At 41.6% G+C, this 26,186-nt stretch overlaps 1 protein-coding gene across 2 annotated transcripts; it reads right to left on the bottom strand.

Annotated features, from left to right (window-relative positions):
* Positions 1–1,810: 1,810 nt before the first annotated feature.
* Positions 1,811–25,816, bottom strand: LOC139172248 (acyl-coenzyme A synthetase ACSM4, mitochondrial-like). 2 transcript variants are annotated; one of them, XM_070761178.1, is made up of 14 exons: positions 25,681–25,816; positions 20,440–20,685; positions 18,805–19,015; positions 16,889–17,096; positions 15,760–15,903; positions 14,497–14,653; positions 13,341–13,420; positions 11,882–12,005; positions 10,092–10,172; positions 6,398–6,499; positions 5,249–5,376; positions 5,067–5,166; positions 4,279–4,398; positions 1,811–1,934 (listed from the first exon to the last, which is right to left on the bottom strand). In XM_070761178.1, exons 2-14 carry the CDS (start codon positions 20,623–20,625, stop codon positions 1,845–1,847), a joined length of 1,731 nt encoding a protein of 576 aa, XP_070617279.1. In that variant the 5' UTR covers positions 20,626–20,685; positions 25,681–25,816; the 3' UTR covers positions 1,811–1,844. The 2 variants fall into 2 exon arrangements, with proteins under 2 accessions (XP_070617279.1, XP_070617280.1); XM_070761179.1 differs by having other exon boundaries at positions 20,440–20,660; positions 25,677–25,798.
* Positions 25,817–26,186: the final 370 nt, after the last annotated feature.

Genomic DNA, 26,186 nt, shown 5'->3' with positions numbered 1-26,186 from the left:
TCTAAAAGCAACTGAACAGGAGACAAAGTTCATAGGAGAAATTCATGATGAATGCAGTTATTATGGTTGGTTGCACAGTCAACCTGTCAGCATTTCAATTAGCATCCAAGAAATATATCAGAGTCCAAATCTTGGCCTTCTTTCATGTTATTGACAAAGCCATGTTGAACTGTAGTCAACCCGATACTAACTTTTCCTACAGTTCTCCACCAAGAAGGTTCCTCCCTCGTCCCCACCCCCACAAGTTCATCACATGGACCACTCTGGTTTCTCTCAACGTCCACGATCTTCCTCTGTACTTCCGGCTGGTGCTGAACAAAGGATGACCTTGAATCTCTGGAAATAATTTGTTGTAGCTAGTATCTTTTCCCTCTCATGCAACCACCCCTCCCCAATTCCCACAGTACTATTCTACTTGTGGCAGACCAAAGTCTCTAACTAAACAATGATGGCTTCAGACTTATTTTATTTTATTTATTTATTCTTTGTCCAATATACAATACATATGAAAGAGAATAGACATTAAGTAATATATATAAAGATAGGAAGTAAAAAGAAGAGAAGTAGATGGGAAGGAGAGAATATATATGATAAAAGGGATAAAGAAAGACAATTGGACAGGGGACGATAGGCACACCAGTGCACTTATGTACACCCCTTACTGGCCTCTTAGGAACCTGGAGAGGTCAATCGTGGAGAGTCTAAGGGAGAAATGTTGGGGGTTAGGGGTTGACACTATTGAGTCCGGTAATGAGTTCCATGCTTCGACAACTCTATTGTTAAAGTCATATTTTTTACAGTCAAGTTTGGAGCGGTTCGTATTAAGTTTGAATCTGTTGCGTGCTCTTGTGTTGTTGCGGTTGAAGCTGAAGTAGTCATTGACCGGTAGGACGTTGCAGCATATGATCTTGTGGGCTATAGTTAAATCAGTGTTTTTCAACCAGTGTGCCGTGAGACATAGTCAGGTGTGCCGCGAAGCTCAGAGAGAGAAAGAAAACAAGAGAGAGAGAGAGAGAAAGAAAGCAAGAGAGAAAGAGAGAGAGAGAAAGCAACAGAGAGAAAGAGAGAAAGCAAGAGAGAGAGAGAGCAAGCAAGCAAGCAAGCAAGAGACAAAAAGAAAACAAGAGAGAAAGAAAGAGAGAGAAAAAGAAAATGAGAAAGAAAGAAAGAGAAAGAAAGAAAGAGAGAAAGAAAGAGAGAGAAAGAAAGAAAGAAAATGAGAGAGAAAGAAAGCAAGGGAGAGATCAAGAGATAAAGAGAAAGAAAGAGAGGGAGGGAAGGTGGGAGAGAAAGACAGGGAGGGAGGGAGGGAGGGAGAAAGAGAGCAAAAAAGAGGAAGGAAGGAAGGAAGAGAGAAAGAAAGAGGGATGGAGAGAGAGAGAAAAAAGGAAGGTAGAGAAAGAAGGAGGGAGAGAGAAATAGAGCAAAAGGGAGGAAGAGAGAAAAAAAATTTGTCCAAACTTTTTTTACCACCGCCCCCCTCAATGTGCCCCAGGGTTTTGTAAATGTAAAAAATGTGCCGTGGCTCAAAAAAGGTTGAAAATCACTGACTTAAATCATGTTTTAGGCGACATAGTTCTAGGCTTTCTAGACCTAGGATTGTTAGTCTATTTTCCTAGGATATTCTGTTTCGAGTGGAGGAATGAAGGGCTCTTCTGGTGAAATATCTCTTTCCATTTCAATCTGCAATTATAAGAACAGCTCAGTCTTTCGAATGCCACTCACCAAGGACCCCAAATCTGAAAACCTTTGAGCTTGGAATCAATTTATCTTTGAATAATAGACCAAATGAAAAGAGGACTGCAGAGAATGGGGAAAACGTTTTATTAGGGAAGGTTGAGTCGCTACTTGATTTTGCTCCATTCTTGATTCCGCAAGACATTCCGTTGAATTTTTCCAGCTACCGTTTTGGGAATCTCTTGGATAAATTCTATCTGTTTGGGAAGATTAAAAACGAAACGAAAAAATATATATTTCTTTTTGCCCCTTCGTGGCAGCGCTGAACTCAAGTGAATTTTGGAGGGAGGGGGAACCTGCAAATCACAAGGTGGTTGGCTTGGCAAGGAAATAAAAATGCAATAAAATAAAATATAAAAACTAAAATAAAGAAGGCAAAGGGAAATTACTTAGGTAAACCCTGCCAAGGATCAGCCTACATTCATTGCTCATTCATGCTCAACTCGATTGCATATTCAATTACCAATTTAGACATATGGCTAGTGTTCTGTCGGGCTCTCTGATAGACTTCTCCCAAAAATTCACAGGCACAAATTTCAGACACACACACACGTTTGAAAATTCAAAACAATGTTCTTTTATAATGAAAATTCCCTTAAACTAAGCCCTCTTTTGGTATAGCAAAGAGCACTGTTCTCCAAACAAACTGGTAATTTGTACAAATCCCTTATCAGTTCTGTGAAACTTAGCTTGCAGCTGTGAGGCAATTCACAGTCCTTCTTCTTTCACAAAGTGAAACACACTTTGCTCTGGTTTAGTTTCAAAGCGGGGAAAAATCAGAACACAAAAGGTCAAAGTCAGCAAAGCAGTCACGAAACACAACGATCAGATAATCCTCCTGGCCAAACCCACAGGCTGCTATTTATAGCAGCCTCACTAATGACCACAGCCCCACCCAACCACAGGTGGCCTCATTTTCTTTGATAATAATCTCTCAGTTGTTGCTGCCTATGCATCGCTCTCTGCATGCGTGGCTGTATCATTAACTCTTGTTCTGAATCCAAGGAGGAGCTAGATAATTGATCTCCTTCTGAGCTGTCGGCCACACTCTCCTCCTCCCTGTCACTCATGTCTTCTTGGTCAGAGGAGCCTTCATCAGCAGACTCCACCGGGGGGGCAAAACAGTCCTGCAGCATGTGGATGTCTCCCCCACATCCACAGTCCTTGGGGCAGGAGCAGGGCCAGAGCTAACCACAACAGCTAGATTGCAAAAGGGTCCTTTCGCTTATAAATCAGGCTCTTGGATCCCATAACCTGTATACTGAACCCAGTGAAGGGCTACTAAATTTTTTATTACCACACTGTGGCTGTGGCTTATGCAGGATGCCCTGCAGTTTCTTTCAAGATCTTTCAGTGCAAATTGGGGGCTCTGGGGTGGAGCTCCATTTTCGTTACCCCACTACATCCCCCCCTCATCTGGGCAGCAGCCCACCCCTGATTCGACAACCCTATAGAGTTATATAATCCTATGCTGCAGGAGCTTGCACAGGGCACGGAGTGTTGGAGAAACATGGGCGTACTTGGAGAGGCTCATAGCCGCTCGCACGGCTGCGTTCTGCACAATTTGCAGTTTCCAAACACTCTTCAAAGGTAGCCCCATGCAGAGAGGCTGCCTTCGCGACTGGCTCTCTGACAACCAACAGGCACAAGCGAACTGGGAACATTTCACCCCTGCACAATGGGCATCCTAGTCTAGTCTATGTTGTGGATAGCTCTGGCCCAGCTCCTGCCCCAAGGACTGTTTTGTCCCCAGTGGAATCTGATGATGAAGGCTCCTCTGACCAAGAAGACATGAGTGACAGGGAGGAGGAGAGTGTGGCAGACAGCTCAGGAGGAGATCAATTATCTAGCTCCTCCTTGGATTCAGAACAAGAGTTAATGATACAGCCACGCATGCGGAGAGCGATGCATAGGCAGCAACAACTGAGAGATTATTATCAAAGAAAATGAGGCCACCTGTGATTGGGTGGGGCTGTGGTGATTAGTGAGGCTGCTATAAAGAGCAGCCTGTGGGTTTGGCCATTGTGGAGGATTATCTGATCATTGTGTTTCATGCCTGCTTTGCTGACTTTGACCTTTTGTGTGCTGGTTTTTCCCCGCTTTCAAACTAAACCAGAGCAAAGTGTGTTTCACTTTGTGAAAGAAGAAGGACTGTGAATTGCCTCACAGCTGCAAGCTAAGTATCACAGAACTGATAAGGGACTGGTACAAATTACCAGTTTGTTTGGAGACGAGTGCTCTTTGCTATACCAAAAGAGGGCTTGGTTTAAGTGAATTTTCATGATAAAGAACATTGTTTTGAATTTTCAAACGTGTGTGTGTCTGAAATTTGTACCTGTGAATTTTTGGGAGGAGTCTACCAGAGAGCCCGACCGAACAAGTCTACCTGGAAGGGCTGACGCCGTATCCTGTGGACATCTCTCCCCATACTGCATTTTCCAAAGCCACCAAATTTCAACTCATCAACCCAGAGCTAAACGGTTCTCTGTTTGCAAAGTTGAATCGTTGTTAGTTTTTTGCCACTTTCCCGCCCCAACTTGCCTTCCTGGGATATTTATAGGGAGCTGTTGATTTTTTCACGTGGTCCTGGAGTTCTTGGATTAAGGCCTCTGGATCGTGGGATAGAAAAGCAGGAGACAAGACGATAAACGCTTTGACCACCTGTATGGGCACAAGCACACCTGGCAGTGAATACCTTGAGAAACGGGTTGTAAAGTTACTCCATGGAGTAACCAAGCTTACAGAGAGCCAAGGATCCCGTAGTCTTTTTCCTCCTCCTCCTCCTCCTCCTCTTTCTCCTCCTCCTCCTCTTTCTCTTCCTCCTCCTCTTTCTCCTCCTCCTCCTCCTCCTATTTTTCCTCCTCCTCCTGCTCTTTCTCTTCCTCCTCCTCCTCTTCCTCCTCCTCCTCTTTCTCCTCCTCCTCTTTCTCCTCCTCCTCTTTCTCCTCCTCCTCCTCTTTCTCCTCCTCCTCCTCTTCCTCCTCCTCTTTCTCTTCCTCCTCTTTCTCCTCCTCTTTCTCTTCCTCTTTCTCCTCCTCTTCCTCCCTCAATACTGATGATGCTACCTTGTTTGGTAATGAAACATCTGCCAGAAAACAACTAAGCTCAGAGAGCACTAAAGACCCCACAATCATCATTGTCGTCTTCATCCTCTTCTTCCTCCCTTCTCCTCCTCCTCCCTCTAGCACTGATGATGCTACCTTGTTTGGGAATGAAATGTCTGTAAGAAAACAACCAAGTTCAGAGGGCGCCAAGGACCCCATATTTTGACCCCGAGCTACAGATATTCTCTTGTATTGGATAATTTATGGCATTAGGGCCTCGCTTACCTCCCCTCTGATAGGATCTGGGCTACTGACAACAGCGGATTCGACCACTGCTGGGTGCTCCATCAAAGCGCTCTCCACTTCAAAAGGGCCGATACGGTACCTAAAACAGATGTTGTTTTTAACAATCTCCTGCGAATGACAAAGGAAAGACACCAACCCCGTTGTAGAAAAATAAAACCTACCCAGAAGAATTGATGACGTCGTCTGCCCGCCCAACAAACCAAAAATAGCCTTCTTCATCTTTGAGCGCTCTGTCTCCGGTGATATAAAAATCTCCCCGTTCGGTGGCTGCTGTTTTTTCTGGGTTGTCCTGGAAATAATCAACTACGAGTCCACAACACAACATTTCAATGCCTTCCAGTTATGCGGACGACACTTCTAGGGATTTTTGAAAGACGGACTACAAAAATGGTGGAAGGTCTTAAGCATAAAACTTATCAGGAAAAACTTAATGAACTCAATCTGTATAGTCTGGAGCAGGGTTTCCCAACCTTGGGAACTTGAAGATATTTGGACTTTAACTCCCAGAATTCCCCAGCCAGCAAATGCTGGCTGGGGAATTCTGGGAGTTGAAGTCCAGATGTCTTTAAGTTGCCAAGGTTGGGAAACACTGGTCTGGAGGACAGAAGGGAAAGGGAGGACATGATCGAAACATTTAAATATGTTAAATAAGGTTCAGGAGGGAAGTGTTTTTATTAGGAAAGTGAACCCAAGAACAAGGGGGCACCATCTGAGGTTAGTTGGGGGAAAGATCAGAAGCAACGTGAGAAAATATTATTTTACTGAAAGAGTAGTAGATGCTTGGAACAAACTTCCAGCAGACATGGTGGGTAAATCCACACTAACTGAATTTAAACATGCCCGGGATAAACATATATCCATCCTAAGATAAATACAGTTTCAAAATGAGCCTAAACAGAATGACATAGCGCCAGGGAGGGTGGTTTGTACAGGCCCACCGGCTGGACACCAGCCCACCAATTATAAATTTTATAATTGGATTGATGGAAAGAAAGGAATAAAATAACTGTAAAATCAAAGAAAAATGGAGAAACCGAAGAGACAGAAAAGTAACTGTAAACTGTAACTGTTTGATGGTTCTGTTGCACATTGCTTTAAAAAAAAAAACAAATAAAAATATTTTTTTAGAAAAAGAACTGAGTCGAGCCCTTTGACTAATCAGTTGTTCTCACTGTCAGAAAATTTCTCCTTAGTTCTAGGTTGGTTTTCTCTGTCATAAATTTCCACCCATTATTTCTTGTCCTGCTCTGGAATAAATGTATGCTAATCCCATTTACTGATTTGTACTTTTAAAAAAAAATCATACTTACTGTGTACTTCAAGAAAAGACAGAACGGTCGTTTAGGTTTGATTCTGATAGCCACGTCTCCTTCTTTCCCGGGGGGCTGGATAGTTCCTTCATCATCAACTACCTTCAGAAATAAATGGAAAGCATCTCTTAGGCAAGTCAGGTGGTGTAGAACTATGATATATTAGTAGCTAGATACCTGTGCTTCGCTACAAAACTAGAATAGAATAGAATAGAATAGAATAGAATTTTTATTGGCCAAGTGTGATTGGACACACAAGGAATTTGTCTTGGTGCAGATGCTCTCAACGTACATAAAATAAAATATGCATTTGTCAAGAATCATGTGGTACAACACTTAATGATTGTCATAGGGGTCAAATAAGCAATGAAGAAGCAATATTAATAAAAATCTTAGGATATACGCAACAAGTTACAGTCATACAGTCAACATGGGAGGAAATGGGTGATAGGAATGATGAGAAAAACTAGTAGAATAGAAGTGCAGATTTAGTAGAAAGTCTGACAGTTTTGAGGGAATTATTTGTTTAGTAGAGTGATGGCGTTCGGGAAAAAACTGTTCTTGTGTCTAGTTGTCTTGGTGTGCAGTACTCTGTAGCGACGTTTTGAGGGTAGGAGTTGAAACAATTTGTGTCCAGGATGCGAGGGGTCAGTAAATATTTTACCCGCCCTCTTTTTGACTCGTGCAGTATACAGGTCCTCAATGGAAGGCAGGTTGGCAGCAATTGCTTTTTCTGCAATTCTGATTATCCTCTGAAGTCTGTGTCGGTCCTGTTGGGTTGCAGCATTTGTATTTGTATTGTATTGTATTTGTATTTATTTGTATTTCTATTGTATTTGTATTTATTAGATTTGTATGCCGCCCCTCTCCGAAGACTCGGGGCGGCTAACAACAATATAAAAAGACAATGTAAACAAATCTAATATTAAAACAATCTAAAAAACCCCAATTTAAAGAACCACTCATACATACAAGCATACCATGTATAAATTTTATAAGCCTAGAGGGGAGGGAAAGTCTCAATTCCCCCATGCCTGACGACAGAGGTGGGTTTTAAGGAGCTTGCGAAAGGCAAGGAGGGTGGGGGCAACTCTGATATCTGGAGGGAGCTGGTTCCAGAGGGTCGGGGCCGCCACAGAGAAGGCTCTTCTTCTGGACCCCGCCAAACGACATTGCTTAGTCGACGGGACCCGGAGAAGGCCAACTCTGTGGGACCTAACCGGTCGCTGGGATTCGTGCGGCAGAAGGCGGTCCCGGAGATATTCTGGTCCGATGCCATGAAGGGCTTTATAGGTCATAACCAACACTTTGAATTGTGACCGGAAATTGATCGGTAACCAATGCAGACTGCGGAGTGTTGGTGTAACATGGGCATAGCTTGGGAAGCCGATGATCAGGCTTGATAAATTGAAATTACAGATTTTTATTTTTATTTTTTATTTATTCCTTTGTCCAATACACAATACATATGGAAGAGAATAGACATGAAGTAATATATATAAAGATAATATGTAAAAATAGAGCAGAAGATATATGAAAGGAAGAAAATATATATGATATCTGAGATAAAGGAAAGACAATTGGACAGGGGATGAAAGGCACACTAGTGCACTTATGTACGCCCCTTACTGACCTCTTAGGAACCTGGAGAGGTCAATCGTGGATAGTCTAAGGGAGAAATGTTGGGGCTTAGGGGTTGACACTATTGAGTCTGGTAATGAGTTCCACGCTTCGACAACTCGATTGTTAAAGTCATATTTTTTTTACAGTCAAGTTTGGAGTGGTTAATATTAAGTTTGAATCTGTTGCGTGCTCTTGTGTTGTTGCAGTTGAAGCTGAAGTAGTCATTGACCGGTAGGACGTTGCAGCATATGATCTTGTGGGCAATACTTAAATCGTGTTTTAGTTCTAAGCTTTCTAGGCCCAGGATTGTTAGTCGATTTTCGTAGGGTATTCTGTTTCGAGTGGAGGAGTGAAGGACTCTTCTGGTGAAATATCTTTGGATGTTTTCAAGGGTGTTGATGATGTCTGAAGATGTGGTATGGGTTCCAGACAATGGTGCGCTTACGCACGCCCCTTACAAACCTCTTAGAACAGGGAGAGGTCAACTGTAGACAATCAAACTGATTGAAAATTATTTATTTATTCATTCTATTTTTTTAATGCTGCCCTTCTCCTTAGACTCAGGGCGGCTTACAACATGTTAGCAATAGCACTTTTTTAACAGAACTAGGCTATTGCTCCACCTCGGAAGGATGGAAGGCTGAGTTAACCTTGAGCCGGTGATGAGATTTGAACCGTTGACCTGCAGATTTAGCACTCTACCCACTGCGCCAGTCAGGCTCTTAATTAGTGATTAATTATGCTCGGGTTTGATACATTGACCCTTAAAGCTTGAAAATGTATGTAGAATGTGTAACTCTGTAGCATCAGAGGGTGTACTGAGTCTAAGGAGAAGGGCGGCCTAAAAAATCAAATCAATCAATCAACCAATATGCCATTTGAGATCTTCCCAACTGATTTCCAAAAAGCAAAGTCAATGGAGGAAGCTGGGTTCACTTAAGGACCACATGGTTCAGTTAACAACTGCAGTGATTAGATTAACAATAACAGCCTGGAGAAAAAAGGTTGTAAAATTGTGCATCATCCGTTTTACTTGGGAACAGAAATTCTGGCCCCAATTGTGATTGTAAGTTGTTTCGCTACCCAACTAATGTACCTGCACAGTATATTTTGGATGTGACCAGCGTAAACTAAAAAAAAAAAAGCATAAAGACTGTGATATAATTATCCACAACATAGCAATACAATCTTCGTTTAAAAATTGTACTGTATTTAAAAATTGTATTTATCTATTACTAGATAAATGGTCAAAGCAATGGAAACTGCAGTTTAATGTTTCCAGATGTAAAATAATGCACTTGGGGAAAAGGAATCCTCAATCTGAGTATTGTATTGGCAGTTCTGTGTTAGCAAAAACTTCAGAAGAGAAGGATTTGGGGTAGTGATTTCTGACAGTCTCAAAATGAGTGAACAGTGCAATCAGGCGGTAGGAAAAGCAAGTGGAATGCTTGGCTGCATAGCTAGAGGTATAACAAGCAGGAAGAGGGAGATTGTGATCCCGCTATATAGAGCGCTGGTGAGACCACATTTGGAATACAGTGTACTGTGTTCAGTTCTAGAAAGCTCACCTACAAAAAGATATTGACAAAATTGAACGGGTCCAAAGACGGGCTACAAGAATGGTGGAAGGTCTTAAGCATAAAATGTATCAGGAAAGACTTAATGGACTCAATCTGTATAGTCTGGAGGACAGAAGGAAAAGGGGGGACATGATCGAAACATTTAAATATGTCAAAGGGTCAAATATGGTTCAGGAGGGAAGTGTTTTTAATAGGAAAGTGAACACAAGAACAAGGGGACACAATCTGAAGTTAGTTGGGGGAAAGATCAAAAGCAACATGAGAAAATATTATTTTACTGAAAGAGTAGTAGATCCTTGGAACAACTTCCAGCAGACGTGGTTGGTAAATCCACAGTAACTGAATTTAAACATGCCTGGCATAAACATATATCCATCCTAAGATAAAAGTACAGGAAATAGTATAAGGGCAGACTAGATGGACCATGAGGTCTTTTTCTGCCGTCAGTCTTCTATGTATTGTACTGAATAGTGAAAATTGGTCCTTCTTACCTGGACGTCATAAGGTGGAGATGCTTTTCCCAATGAGCCAGGCTTAATTTTCATTCCTTGGACATTCGCACAGATTGCTACCTGCAAGAGAGAAGAAGGTGAGAGGCAACCTGTCAGGACCATGATGAAAATGAGGAGTTCGGATCAGACCCAACGTTTGGGGAAATGAAAAGGAATCTATTGTGGAGCCCTTGGTGCTCTTTGTGGCTGGTAGTTGGCTTGTAGGGCTGACCCAAAAAAGAAAAGGCTAATTACTATTTAATGGTTCGTATACTAACTTCGGCTCGACTGGTGTTTGTTCAAAATTGCAAAAAAGAAAACGTACCATTCGAAGATCTGGTAATTAGGAAAATATTAGAATGCGCAAAACGGAGTAAACTTACATTAGAGTTACAGAATAAACAGGAAAAAGAATACTATACTGTGTGGGGTAATTCTATAATTGGCTGGATGGTAAGAAAGGAATAGGATAATTGCATTTTTTTTAAAAATGGAGAAAACAAAGAAACATAAATGTATTTGTAAATACGGTATGTCTTTTAGTCTGATGTTTCTGCTGCATGTTGCTTTTTATGTTGTTTGTCTTTTTTGTTGTTTAAAAAAACCAAATAAAAACAACATTAATAATAATAATAATAATAATAATAATAATAATAATAATAATAAAAGGTCCTAAGAGGAAAATATTGTACTTTCTCTCTAGTAATTGTTCTGCCTGACTGGCTCAGGCAATGCGTAACAGTCCAAGGAAAAGAAATCAAACACACACGTGCTCTGCTAATCAAACTTGTATTAAATAAACAAAAAAGGGTTACTCAAAACAGTTCGTAGTGTTCGAAAACAATGCAAGGCTTACTTCAGCTGCATACCAAAACACAGGAAAAAACAAACAAAGACAACCTGGAATGAGCAAAGACGTTTCAGGAGTCCTTTTGAATCTTTGGAGCAAACAGCAAGTCCCAGAGTTTTCACCTCTCACTTGTCTGAAAAAGCTGGGTTGAAAACTCCAATGGCACGGAACAGAAACTTCAGAGCAGGAACCACAAAATAACACAGATAAACAGCCACAGTTTGCCTTGGCCTTTGTTCCCTTTTATCCCTTTAGCCCTCATTAAGGGAACCACACCCAGCCCTCAGTATAAGAACCACACCCAGCCCAGGTGCTCCTATAATGACTTGTAATACTCCTTAAAGCGATCCCTTCTTTGCATAGCTCTTCGGCTACGCAGATCAATATATTGATCTGCAGAAGAACCCAGGGATGAAAGACTGTCTGAGGGACTGCATGCTAAATCCCCTGGCCTGTCTGCTGAATCCTGTGTCCCAGTGGCCTCGTCCTCCTGGCTGTCTGCCACATCTTCCTGGCTGTCTGCCACGTCTTCCTAGCTGTCTACCACGTCTTCCTGGCTGTCTGCCACATCTTCCTAGCTGTCTGCCACATCTTCCTGGCTGTCAGCCAGGCTTTCGCATTCACTTTGTGCCGTGTCTCTCCCATCTGTGGGAGCAACGGCTGGCCCAGGCCCAAACACAACATTAATCAATACCTGGATAAGCAGGGATTAACACCAGACAAACTATAGTAGAAAACAATGCCCTGATTATGGAGCTACCAAGGAAAAAACTACTCCCCCATCAATACTGATGGGGTAAGACACTGAATATAAAACAGGCCACACTCGCCAGCATTGATGATGTTACCTAGTTGGGTAATGAAACATCTGCAAGCAAACAACCAATTTGAGTTGAACCTTGAGCTATACAGGTATTCTCTTTAATTGAAATGCATGTACCGTTTCGGTTTGTCCGTAAGCTTCATAGATATCCAATCCAGTCTGAGTCTTCCATTGCTCAAACACTTCAGGATTAAGTGGTTCTCCACCAGTAATACAGTGCTTCAAGCTTCTGAATTTATAGCTGGGACAGAAACAAAGACAATAAATAATCCACATTTTCTCCGGTGGAGTTGATTTTGCCTACATTTGGAAGGCAATGCGACTTCTGCTAGCCAAAGAAGACAGCCATCAATCGCCATCCTGTCGCTCCGTCACCAGGAACAGAACTCAGCCTGAAAAATGTACATTGATCTGAGGTCATCTTAGCAGCTCAAGGTAGCCTGAGAACGGGTAGTCCTCGATGTCAGAAATAAGTTTATTACTTGAAGTAATATTACAATGCAAGTAAATGGTTTGTAACCATAGGAAAGGCTGATGTAAGCCATAATCAGCACATAATCATGGATTTTCTAATTGTACTGCAACCTGATTGGCTGTAACCTATATAAGGAGGAACACCCTTGCATGGGTGTGGTTTGCTATAGTAGAGAGTAGTTTGTTACAGAGTGGTTTGTGCTGGGTAGTTTATAGTTAGTGGTTAGTGCTTAGTGGTTGCAGTGGTGGATGTAATAAGAGTTATATGATAGTATTGTGGATAGTTTGATATAGTGGCTAAATGTAAACGTGATAGTTTATTTAGGGAAGTATTTTGACAAGAATAAAAGTAAAATATATATTTTACAAGAAAGCCTGCTGCAGTGTATAGTGGTTAACTGTGGCTACTTGGTGGGTTAACTTCCGCATGAGCAAAACTCTCCCAACACTCTATTTATGACAACTGAGCCCAACATATCTGCTATCAAATGAGATGTTTGTTAAGTGACTTTTGGCCCCATTTTGCAACCTTTCTTGTCACAGTTAAGAGAATCTCTGCAATTGATAAGTTAGTGACATGACTTTGGCAAGCTGTTCCACGGATTAATTATTCTAACTGTCAGGAAATTTCTCCTTGGTTCTAAATGGCTTCTCTCCTTATTTAGTTTCCACCCATTGCTTCTTGTCTTGCCTTCTAGTGCTTTGGAAATAGCTTGATTCCCTCTTCCCTGACATTAAACTAGACATACGCTGTTCCTGCAACCGTTCTTCATATGTTTTAGCCTACAGTCCCCTAATCATCTTGTCTGCCCTTCTCTGCACTCTTTCTAGAGTCTCAATATCTTTTTTACATCATGGCAACCAAAACTGAATGCAATATTCCAGGTGCAGCCTTATAAAGTGACGTATTAACACTTCGCATGATCTTGATTCTATCCCTCTATTTATGCAGCCTAGAACTGTGTTGGCTTTTTTGGCAGCTGCTGCACACGGCTGGATCATATTTAAATGGTTGTCCACTAGGATTCCAAGATCCCAGGAATTCATAGCAACAGAGCAAAGAAACTCTAGACAATTTCATTAAATTTCCAGATGTAAATACCTGGCAGCATTGTGCTGAACCAGCATCCTATATGCAGTGGGAGCTGTACATAAAGTTGTGATTGGATACTTTGCCAGCGTCTAGATATGGAGAAAAGGAATATGGAAAAACAACATGAAGAAAATGTGTCTGAAGGCAAGATAATACGTAATCGAGATGATTTCTGTAAGATGGAAATGGCCCGGCCTGAAGTTTAAGAGAGTCAGGGCTGAGTTCCTACAACATGCTAAATCTTAGCATCCTTCTACCATTTTTGTAGCCTGTCTTTGGACCCGCTCAATTTTATCCATATCTTTTTGTAGGTGAGGTCTCCAGAACTGAACACAGTATTCCAAATGTGGTCTCACCAGCGCTCTATATAAGGGGATCACAATCTCCCTCTTCCTGCTTGTTATACCTCTAGCTATGCAGCCCAGAATTCTACTTGCTTTCCCTACCGCCTGCCCGCACTGTTCACCCATTTTGAGACTGTCAGAAATCACGACCCCTAAATCCTTCTCTTCTGAAGTTTTTGCTAACGCTGAACTGCCAATACAATACTCAGATTGAGGATTCCTTTTCCCCAAGTGCATTATTTTACATTTGGAAGCATTGAACTGCAGTTTCCATTGCTTTGACCACTTATCTAGTAAAGCTAAATCATTTGCCATATTACAGACGCCTCCAGGAATACCAACCCTATTGCACACTTTAGATTCATTGGCAAATAGGCAAAACTTCCCTACCAAACCTTCCCCTGTCACTCACAAAGATATTAAAAAGAATAGGAGCCAGAACAGACCCTTGTGGCACACCGCTTGTAACCAAACAAAATACTTTGTTTTTTCTTTGAAGACATTTCGCTTCTCATCTAAGAAGCTTCTTCAGTTCTGAGGAGATAAGGAGGAATGGAAGGGTTTATATTCCTTGCAGACAGCTGGTCATTTACATCTTTTTATGGTTCCACAAGCCTCTAAAAGGATGCAAATGACCAGTCTGCAAAGAATATAAACCCTTCCATTCCCCACTGTCTTGTCAGAACTGAAGAACCTTCTTGGATGAGAAGTGAAACATCTTCAAAGTCCAGTCGCCTCCTGAAAAAGCACTTTTGGGACATCTGGTTTCCTATGATGTCTCTATACTTCCAGATCGCGTCTGTATCAATGGGCATGCTTACCTTTAAGATGACCGCAGGTTCAAACTGGGGCAGATGGTGTACAAAGACACATGACCCATGGATCCATGGGCCAAATAAGTTACTCCAGGCTGTTTTTACCCATCCTGGATCTGAGGTATTCCAGAAAATGGTCGAAGAAGACAGGTTCATCCAGTGCCTGATCGAAAGAATATAATATAATATAATATAATATAATATAATATAATATAATATAACAAATATAACATAACATAACATAACATAACATAACATAACATAACATAACATAACATAATAATGTTGGTATGTCTCGGTATAGCTAGGCTATGAGACCTTTGACATACACTGAGCAGAGAATTTTAACAGAATGTGGATGTGTGGTAAAGCCAAAGAAAAAGACACAGACTTAGTTATGCTTAATGAGTACTATTTACATTTATACAAAAAACAGAAACAATCCATAACAAGCACTAAGCAAACACAAGCACTAAGCAAGTACACTCCCCCCTCAAGTCAAAGCAAAAGTGAATGAGCGATAAAGCATCATTGAGGGAAGGAGTACTGGCGCCCTCTTATGGCGAACCAGCCCAAAATATTTAAAGTGGTAGTACAGGAGACTACAATAGGGAGTTTACAATGGCAAACCCTAACAACCATGTACCTTGTACTAACAAATATTATATAATATAATATAATATAATATAACATAACATAATATAACATAATAATATAATATAGTATAGTAATGTAATGTAATGTAATATAATATAATATAATATAATATAATATAATATAATATAATATAATATAATATAATATAATATAATATAATATAATATAATATAATATAATATAATATAATATAATATAATATAATATAATATAATATAATATAATATAATATAATATAATATAATATAACTTTGCTCATTCCTTCCCACAACAACCCAGTGAAGTGAGCTGGGATGAGAAGAAGGCCCAAGGTAACCCAGCTGGCTTTTATGCCAAAGGTGGGACTAGAACTCCCAGTCTCCTGGTGATTGGCCAAAAGTCCCCCAGTTGACTTTCATGACTAAGGTGGGATTAGAACTCCCAGTCTCCTGTGATTGGCCCAAAGTCCCCCAATTGGCTTTGATGATTAAGGTGGGACTAGAACTCCCAGTCTCCTGTGATTGGCCCAAAGTCCCCCAATCGACTTTCATGCCTAAGGCGGGACTAGAACTCCCAGCCCAGCTGAATCAATAACTCAACAAATAATCTTTAAAAGCATGTCATTATATTAACCTGCCACTGGATGTAAATCCAATGCCGTAACTGGAATGGCAATGCTCCACCATTTTGGGTGACCCGGTGCTTCCACTGGTAAAGTAGATCAGCATTAACTCTTCACTTCGCGACTTGACACAATCGTGGTCCTCCGAGGCTGCTCTGGAAAAGAAGCAGATTGCGATGTACAATGCATTCATGGATGGAATTTGGGGGACTTTTCCCACACCTCAGCCACTCTTCCAAGAAATTCAGAGCACCTTAGTCAAGGATGCAGTGCAGATATTTATGTCTAGAACCGAAGGAATGTGGAACAGTTGCTTGTTAAAAGAACCAACTTTGCTTCTGGTTTATTTTTATTTCATTTATACCCCACTTTCATTAATTTCATAAACAACTCAAGGCAATGGACAAACACGTTACTCATTCCTTCCCACAACAACTACCCAGTGAAGTGATTTGAGATGACTAAGGTGGGACAAGAACTCCCAATCTTTTGGTGATTGATCCAAAGTCCCCCAGTTGACTTTCATGCCTAAGGCAGGACTAGGACTCCCAGTCTCCTGTGATTGGCCCAAAATCCCTCAGTTGACTTTCATGCCTAGGCAGGACTAGAACTCCTAGTCAATTGATGATTGACTCAAAGTCCCCCAATTGGCTTTCATGCCTAAGGCGGGACTAGAACTCCTAGTCTCCTGTGATTGGCCCAAAGTCCCCCAATTGGCTTTCATGCCTAGGCAGGACTAGAACTCCTAGTCAATTGATGATTGACTCAAAGTCCCCCAATTGGCTTTCATGCCTAAGGCGGGACTAGAACTCCCAGTCTCCTGTGATTGGCCCAAAGTCCCCCAGTTGGCTTTCATGACTAAGGTAGGACCAGAACTCCCAGGCTCCCGCTTTTTATCCTGATACCTTAACCACTAGACCAGAGGTCTTCAAACTTAGCAACTTTAAGACCCGTGGACTTCAACTCCCAAAATTCTCTAGCCAGCATAGCTGGCTGGAGAATTCTGGGAGTTGAGGTCCACGGGTCTTAAATTTGCCAAGTTTGAAGACCCTTGCAGTAGACCAAACCGGCTTCCAGTAAAAATAATTCTCCAACCCAGAAGATGGTGATGGAGTTCTAACATTTTATTGGGCTACCTACTGCAATAAGTCACCGAAGTTCAGCCAGCCATCTCTGTGTCTGCCGGATACCACAAGCTTGGTTTTCAGAAACTTGCATTCAGCTACGATCGAATCCACTGCAGCAACAGACTGATCTGCCACAACAATACATGTGGCTTTGGAAGCTTCAATCCTATAGGAAATGTCTTTAGCAGTTAGCTGAGGCGTTCCAGGAATAAAAATAATCCCTAGGAAAGAAGTAGGGAAGAAAGCGATCGCAGAAACCAATACGAAGAGTCCATAAATTACCTGCACACCCAGACAACTAGACACAAGAACAGTTTTTCCCCCCTGAAACGCCATCGCTCTGCTAAGCAAATAATTCCTTGGAGGTCTTCAAGTCCAACCCCCTGCTTAGGCAGGAAACCCTACACTACTTCAGACAAATGGTTATCCAACATCGTCTTAAAACTTCCAGTGTTGGAGCATTCACAACTTCTGGAGGCAGGCTGTTCCACTGATTAATTGTTCTAAGTGTCAGAAATTTCTTCTTAGTTCTAAATTGCTTCCCTCCTTGATTGGTTTCCACCCATTGCTTCTTTTTCTACCCTCAGGTGCTTTGGAGAATAGGTATTTATTTATTAATTTATTCATTCATTCATCCATCCATCCATCCATTCATTCATTCAATTTTTATGCCGCCCTTCTCCTTAGACTCAGGGCGGCTTAAAACATGTTAGCAATAGCAGTTTTTTAAACAGGGCCAGCTTATTGCCCCCACAATTTGGGTCCTCATTTTACCCACCTTGGAAGGATGGAAGGATGAGTCAACCTTGAGCCGGTGATGAGATTTGAACCGCTGACCTGCAGATCTGACTTGCAGATTAGGTCCCACAGAGTTGGCCTTCTCCGGGTCCCATTGACTAAACAATGTCATCTGGCGGGACCCAGGGGAAGAGCCTTCTCTGTGGCGGCCCTGGCCCTCTGGAACCAACTCCCCCCAGAGATTAGGACTGCCCCCACCCTCCTCGCTTTTTGTAAGTTATTAAAAACTCATCTTTGCTGCCAGGCATGGGGAAATTAACACACACCCCAATTGTCAAGGTTGGTGTATGGTTTGATTGGATTGTGTGATTATTTTATTATAAGGGTTTTAAATTGTATTTTTTAAAAATTGGATTTGTACACTGTTTATGTTGTTGTGAGTCGCCCCGAGTCTTCGGAGAGGGGCAGCATACAAATAGAAACATAGAAACATAGAAGACTGACGGCAGAAAAAGACCTCATGGTCCATCTAGTCTGCCCTTATACTATTTCCTGTGTTTTATCTTAGGATGGATATATGTTTATCCCAGGCATGTTTAAATTCAGTTACTGTGGATTTACCAAACACGTCTGCTGGAAGTTTGTTCCAATAATATTTTCTCACGTTGCTTTTGATCTTTCCCCCAACTAACTTCAGATTGTGTCCCCTTGTTCTTGTGTTCACTTTCCTATTAAAAACACTTCCCTCCTGCACCTTATTTAACCCTTTAACATATTTAAATGTTTCGATCATGTCCCCCCTTTCCCTTCTGTCCTCCAGATTATACAGATTGAGTCCATTAAGTCTTTCCTGATACGTTTTATGCTTAAGACCTTCCACCATTCTTGTAGCCCGTCTTTGGACCCGTTCAATTTTGTCAATATCTTTTTGTAGGTGAGGTCTCCAGAACTGAACACAGTATTCCAAATGTGGTCTCACCAGCGCTCTATATAAGGGGATCACAATCTCCCTCTTCCTGCTTGTTATACCTCTAGCTCTGCAGCCAAGCATCCTACTTGCTTTTCCTACTGCCCGACCAATCTGATAAATTGTTATTAATTATTATTATTATTATCTACAGTCAGCTTCAGTGGCCTGCAGTACAGCACTCTACCTGCTGCGCCACCTTGGCTCTTATAACATTTACTAACCTGTTCTCATACAAGCCAGAACGAGTAGCCACCACTCTGGAACACGCGGCAGAACGATGATAACTTTGTCTCCTTTTTGCAAGCCGCACGGACCAGACAGGACATTGGCAGCTTTGCGGGAGAAGAAAGCCAGCTCCTCAAAGCTCCACTTCACTTCTTTGTTCTGACTGTTGACCCACCAGAAGGCTGGATTGTGAGCTCTCTTTCCCTCCTAGAAGGCAACTCAAGAAGTCAAAATTAGAAACATAGAAGATTGAGGGCAGAAAAAGACCTCATGGTCCATCTAGTCTGCCCTTATACTATTTCCTGTATTTTATCTTAGGATGGATATATGTTTATCCCAGGCATGTTTAAATTCTGTGGATTCACCAACCATGTCTGCTGGAAGTTTGTTCCAAGCATCTACTACTCTTTCAGTAAAATAACATTTTCTCACGTTGCTTCTGATCTTTCCCCCAACTAACCTCAGATTGTGTCCCCTTGTTCTTGGGTTCACTTTCCTATTAAAAACACTTCCCTCCTGAACCCTATTTAACCCTTTAACATATTTAAATGTTTCGATCATGTCCCCCCTTTTCCTTCTGTCCTCCAGACTAGACAGATTGAGTTCATGAAGTCTTTCCTGATAGGTTTTATGCTTAAGACCTCCCACATTTTTGTAGCCCGTCTTTGGACCCGTTCAATTTTATCCATATCTTTTTGTAGGTGAGGTCTCCAGAACTGCATATAATGATAATGATAATGATAATGATGATGATAATGATAATGGAGTATTGCATCCAGTTTTGGTCACCACCACACTTCAAAAGAGATATAGAGACTCTGGAAAGGGTGCAGAAAAGAGCAACCAAAATGATAAAGGGACTAGAGACCAGGCCATATGAGGAAAGGTTGCTGGAACTGGGCATGGATAGTCTAGTAAAAAGAAGGGCTAGGGGGGACATGATAGCTGTATACAGATACTTAAGGGGTTGCCACGGAGAGGAGGGGGACACACTATTTTCCAGGGCACCAGAGAGTCGGACGAGGAACAACGGTTGGAAACTGACCAAGGAAAGATTCAACCTGGAGATAAGGAAGAATTTCCTGATGGTGAGAGCGATCAACCAGTGGAACAGCCTGCCAGCAGAGGTTGTGAACTCCCCAACTTTGGACATTTTCAAGAGGAGATAGCACTGCCATTTGGCTGGGGTGCTCTAGGGTTTCCTGCTCAGGCAGGGGGTTGAACTTGATGACCTGTAAGGTCCCTTTCAACTCCAAATAGATAGATAGATAGATAGATAGATAGATAGATAGATAGATAGATAGATAGATAGAGATAGATAGATAGATAGATAGATAGATAGATAGATAGATAGATAATGATGATAATGATATTATTATTATTATTATTATTATTATTATTATTATTATTAATTAGATTTGTATGCCCCCCTCTCTGCAGACTCGGATATCGTCTACCCAGCTCTTCTTTGTACAAATAAAAGCTCATTTCCTCCCCCCAAGCCTCTTCTTGGGTCTCTTTGGCATTCTGGTAACCCAAGTACATTCTGTGGACCTTACATTTCCAACCATAATTTCCTGCCTTACCTACTTGTGATCGTTTGCCCCCAAAAAGGAATGCAAAAATGTCACCTTTTCCTCTTGGGTCCATTTGTCCACCACGTCGCTTGCAAAGTTGAAGTACTCGGGCACTTCCTGCTCGCCCCGATTGACAGCTTCGTAATACGAGGGGATCAAAGAAGCCACGTGTCTCTTTGCTTGGTGAAGGAAGACCCAAGGAGCCCGTGCATGGCCAAAGCACCTGACTAGGAGTTTCATGGCCCCAGTTTGAGATCAGCATTCAATGGCTTTGTCTATGGAGAGGGGCGGCATACAAATCTAAATAATAAAATAAATAAATAAATAAATAATAAATAAATAAATAAAAAGGGGAGGGAAAGTAAAGAAAGGGGAGAATGTGTGTGGAAGGGAAGGGGAAGGAAAAGGGGAAGGGAGCCCTGAGACCTTTATAACAATAGCACTTAGACGTACAGTGGTACCTCTACCTAAGAACGCCTCTACTTACGAACTTTTCTAGATAAAAACCGGGTGTTCAAATTTTTTTTGCCTCTTCTCAAGAACCATTATCTACTTACAAACCCGAGCCTCCGAAACTGTAACTGGAAAAGGTGGGGAGAAGCCTCCGTGGGGCCTTTCTAGGAATCTCCTGGGAGGAAACAGGGCCGGAAAAGGCAGGCAGAAGCCTCCGTGGGGCCACTCTAGGAATTTCCTGGGAGGAAACAGGGCCGGAAAAGGCAGGCAGAAGCCTCCGTGGGGCCTCTCTAGGAATCTCCTGGGAGGAAACAGGGCCAGAAAAGGCAGGCAGAAGCCTCCCTGGGGCCTCTCTAGGAATCTCTTAGGAGGAAACAGGGCCTCCACCCTCCCTGTAGTTTCCCCAATGGCACAAATTATTTGTTTTTACATTGATTCCTATGGGAAAAATTGCTTCTTGTTAGATAATTTCCCCAGAAATAGGGATGTCCTTATCTCTCTCCTACCGGTTCGGACCAGTTCTTTAGAATTGTTAGTAACGTGGCAGACTGGGTCACTGGAACCAGCAGCGACCCAGGCCTCCCATACCCCCAAGCCGGTTCTCTTGACTGTGCCAAAGGTGGCGCCATGGTTTTTTTTTGCTTCTGAGCATGCGCAGAAGTTTTTTAAAAGTACTTTTTGAAAGCATGCATGAAGTGTTTTTAAAAAAATATTTTTATTATCTTGCGAAAACAAGACATTACAAACAAACATTAGAAAACAAAACAGAACAAATAACATAAAAAGGAGGTACAGTTGCTCCGCTCAAAAGTAGAGGTCTTCTTCATACAAAAAGGAAAAATTAATTATAAGTTAGATCAAATCAGAGAAATAAATTCTAATATAAAGCATCACTACATAGCTTATTCTTTCTAATAAGTTTAACTCTTCGACTTTATATTTCAACATCCTTATACATTTTTTCCCCCACCAGATATATACCATCTGCCAAATGTTACAGAATTCAGATTCTTCTTGGTTATTTAACCACCTTGTCATCATATCTAGCTCTGAACATTTGATAATTTTCCTAAGTACAGTGATACCTCGTCTTACAAACGCCTCATCATACAAACTTTTCGAGATACAAACCCGGGGTTTAAGATTTTTTTGCCTCTTCTTACAAACTATTTTCACCTTACAAACCCACCGCCGCCACTGGGATGCCCCACCTCCGGACTTCTGTTGCCAGCGAAGCACCCGTTTTTGCGCTGCTGAGATTCCCCTGAGGCTCCCCTCCATGGGAAACCCCACCACCGGACTTCTGTGTTTTTGTGATGCTGCAGGGGAATTCCAGCAGCACAAAAACAGGCACTTCGCTGGCAACAGAAGTCCAGAGGTGGGGTTTCCCAGCAAGGGGAAACTCAGTAAAATTGCAGCATTGCAAAAACACAGAGGTCCGGAGGTGGGGTTTCAAGGACTTCGGTGTTTTTGCAATGCTACGATTTCACTGATGCTCCCTTCGCTGGGAAACCCCACCTCCAGACTTTCGTTGCCAGCAAAGTGCTCATTTTTGTGATGCTGGGATTCCCCTGCAGTATCGCAAAAGCACAGATGTCTGGAGGTGGGGTTTCCCATGGAGGGGAACCTCAGGGGAATCCCAGCAGTGCAAAAACGGGCGCTTCGGCTGGCAAAAGGGGTGAATTTTGGGCTTGCACGCATTAATCGTTTTTCCATTGATTCCTATGGGAAACATTGTTTCATCTTACAAACTTTTCACCTTAAGAACCTTGTCCTGGAACCAATTAAGTTTGTAAGACGAGGTATCACTGTATTTCTTCTTCATGAAGAACTGTTTTTTAAATACTTTTTTAAAGCATGCATGAAGTATGCGTGTGGGGCTCAACATGCAGCCGCTCGCGTGGTACATCCCTGAACAAACCAGCAGTATCTGAATCCTGAATCCACTCTTGTCCCTCTCCGTACATTCATTCTCTGCAGCCTTTAGCCACCCAAAGTTAGCCTGTTGCAAATTCAGAGTAATGGCTCAAAAATCAAGCTGTTTCCTAAAGACGCCACTAGATGGTGCTTTGGCCCACAGGACGGTTCTAAACTCTGTCGGGAACCATTCCCCCCCCCCCCCCCGTTTATCTGGATTTCTTTCTATTTGTTTCTTTTAGATTAGAAAAAAAACCTGTCCCTTGGCGGATCTGGGAGAACAAAGGGACAAGAAGTCTTTGAATTGAAGAACTGTTACATAGAGTCAGGGACAGTCCACATCAAAGAAAATTTCAATTTGGTTCCCGTCTCAAAGTTAGATTAAAAAAAAAAAAAGTACATTGGTACTTCTACCTAAGAATGCCTCTACTTACGAACCTTTCTAGATAAGAACCAGGTGTTCAAGATTTTTTTGCCTCTTCTCAAGAACCATTTCCAACTTACAAACCCGAGCCTCCGAAACTGTAACTGGAAAAGGCAGGGAGAAGCCTCTGTGGGGCCTCTCTAGGAATCTCCTGAGAGAAAACAGGGCCTGAAAAGACAGGGAGAAGCCTCCGTGGGGCTTCTCTAGGAATCTCTTGGAAGTAAACAGGGCCGAAAAAGACAGGGAGAAGCTTCTGTGGGGCTTCTCTGGGAATCTCCTGGAAGGAAACAGGGCTGGAAAAGACAGGGAGAAGCCTCCGCGGGGCCTCTCTAGGAATCTCCTGGAAGGAAACAGGGAGAAGCCTCCGCGGGGCCTCTCTAGGAATCTCCTGGAAGGAAACAGGGCCGGAAAAGGTGGTGAGAAGCTTCCATGGGGCCTCTCTAGGAATCTCCTTGGAGGAAACAGGGCCGGAAAAGGTGGTGAGAAGCCTCCATGGGGCCTCTCTAGGAATCTCCTTGGAGGAAACAGGGCCTCCACCCTCCCTGTGGTTTCCCCAATCGCACGCATTATCTGCTTTTACATTGATTCCTATGGGAAAAATTGCTTCTTTTTACAAACATTTCTACTTAAGAACCTGGTCACAGAACGAATTAACTTCATAGGTAGAGGTACCACTGTATACTGTGGAGATATTTATTTGTTTGCTTGTTTGTTTATTTGTTTATTTGTTTATTTGATTTCTATGCCTCCCTTCCCTCAGACTCAGGGTGACTCACATCAAGAAAAAAAGTACAACATCTAGAAATCTATATCTAAAAACATCCTAAAACCCCAATTTCTTAAAACCAGTCATTCACATTCACCCAGTCATATATATTGCTCAAAAAAATTAAAGGGAACACTTAAACAACAGAATATAACTCCAAGTAAATCAAACTTCTGTGAAATCAAACTGTCCACTTAGGAAGCAACACTGATTGACCATCAATTTCAACTGCTGTTGTGCACATTCCACTTTGCACAGAACAAAGAATTCAATGAGAATATTTCATTCCTTCAGATCTAGGATGTGTTCTTTGAGTGTTCCCTTTATTTTTTTTGAGCAGTGTGTATAGATTCATTTGTAGACCTGGACTAAATTTTAAACTTAGTGTCCCCTATCCTGTCATCAGAGATGGGTCTTTAAGGCCTTGCTGCATTTAAAATTAAGAAAAAGAATTTATTGAAATATTTGACACACATATACAAACTTCACATATACATAATCATTTAGGATTTAAATATAGGATTATGTTTAGAATTTAGGATTTCTGTTGCTGGAAAAGAGGATCTTCCCACCTGCTCTTAGCTGACCTTATTATAGGGAGAGGCTTAAATTAAGAATGCAGCTGCGAGAGCAATCATGGGCTTCCCTAAATATGCCCATGTCACACCAACACTCCGCTGTCTGCATTGGTTGCTGATCAGTTTCCGGTCACAATTCAAAGTGTTGGTTATGACCTATAAAGCCCTTCATGGCACCGGGACGAATCCCAGCGACCAATTAGGTCCCACAGAATGGGCCTTCTCTGGGTCCTGTCAACTAAACAATGTCGTTTGGTGGGACCCAGGGGAAGAGCCTTCTCTGTGGCGGCCCCAGCCCTCTGGAACCAACTCCCCTCAGAGATTAGAGTAGCCCCCACCCTCCTTGCCTTTCGTAAGCTTCTTAAAACCCACCTCTGTCGTCAGGCATGGGGGAACTGAGATATTCTTTCCCCCTAGGCTTTTACAATTTATGTATGGTATGTTTGTGTGTATGATTGGTTTTAAAATAAGGGTTTTTAGCTGTTTTAGTATTTGATTGTCGCATGTTGTTTTTACCACTGTTGTTAGCCGCTCCGAGTCTATGGAGAGGGGCGGCATACAAATCCAATAAAAATTAAATTAAATTAAATTAAATTAAATTAAATTAAATTAAATTAAATTAAATTAAATTAAATTAAATTAAATTAAATTAAATTAAATTAAATTAAATTAAATTAAATTAAATTAAATTAAATTAAATTAAATTAAATTAAATTAAATTAAATTAAATTAAATTAAATTAAATTAAATTAAATTAAATTATTAAATTAAATTAAATTAAATTAAATTAAATTAAATTAAATTAAATTAAATTAAATTAAATTAAATTAAATTAAATTAAATTAAATTAAATTAAATTAAATTAAATTAAATTAAATTAAATTAAATTAAATTAAATTAAATTAAATTAAATTAAATTAAATTAAATTATTGGATGCCTTTCTGTTTGAAAAACACAAGTAACCTCTAACCTCTAGTCCCTTTTCTTTAAAGGAAGTTTGAGAAGAATTGAGAGAAATCCATATAGTATCTTACTCCATTTATGCCTGCAAATGTCCGGGGTCTGAGGGCAAGGAAGAAATTAGCACAACCTCTGGGCTTCTTTTGAAGAATATCCTGGATGTTACTGCAAATCGAGAATGCTCTCTTAAACTTACCGACTTCCAGGCTTCTAGAAATGGAAGGGAAGACTTGGCGGAGTAGACTTTGCACCGTAGCTGCCCCAGACATCTAGTTGTTCTCTGTTCATCCTGATAGGGATAGAGCTTTTTAAAGGGGAAAAAATAGGAAAGACTGATAGAAGCTGAATGGTGTAAGCGTGATGGGACAAAGTCCTGTTTGCTTTGATAACTATGACTGAGATGCACATGACTGATCTGAATAGAGGAAGAGAGAAGAGAGGAGGAAGGAGAAAATGGAGAAGGGGGAGGAATAGGGAGGGAGGAGAAGGAGAAGAAATAGAAAGGAGGGGGAGGATTAGGAGAAGGAGGAGGAGGAAGAAGGGGAGGAGAAGGAGGAAGAGGTGGAGGAAGAAGAAGTAGGAGGAAGAAGAAGAAGAAAGGAGGAAGAGGAAGAAGGAGAGGAAGAAGGAGGAGGAGGAGGAAGAAGAAGAAGGGGAGGAGGAGGAGGAAGAGGTGGAGGAAGAAGAAGTAGAAGAGGAGGA

Source organism: Erythrolamprus reginae, chromosome 9 (genome assembly GCF_031021105.1).
Source record: "Erythrolamprus reginae isolate rEryReg1 chromosome 9, rEryReg1.hap1, whole genome shotgun sequence".
NCBI lineage: Eukaryota > Metazoa > Chordata > Lepidosauria > Squamata > Dipsadidae > Erythrolamprus > Erythrolamprus reginae.
Note: the sequence above shows the minus strand (reverse complement) of the source record. Positions and strands in the feature narration are given on the sequence as shown.

Coding starts and splice junctions, on each gene's coding strand:
- LOC139172248 (XM_070761178.1), bottom strand. CDS start 20,625: ATGAAACTCCTAGTCAGGTGCTTTGGCCATGCACGGGCTCCTTGGGTC. Junction 14,654..15,759: donor GGATTTACATCCAGTGGCAG/GTTAATATAATG, acceptor TCTTTCGATCAG/GCACTGGATGAACCTGTCTT. Junction 5,377..6,397: donor GTCTTTTCTTGAAGTACACA/GTAAGTATGATT, acceptor GATTATTTCCAG/GACAACCCAGAAAAAACAGC.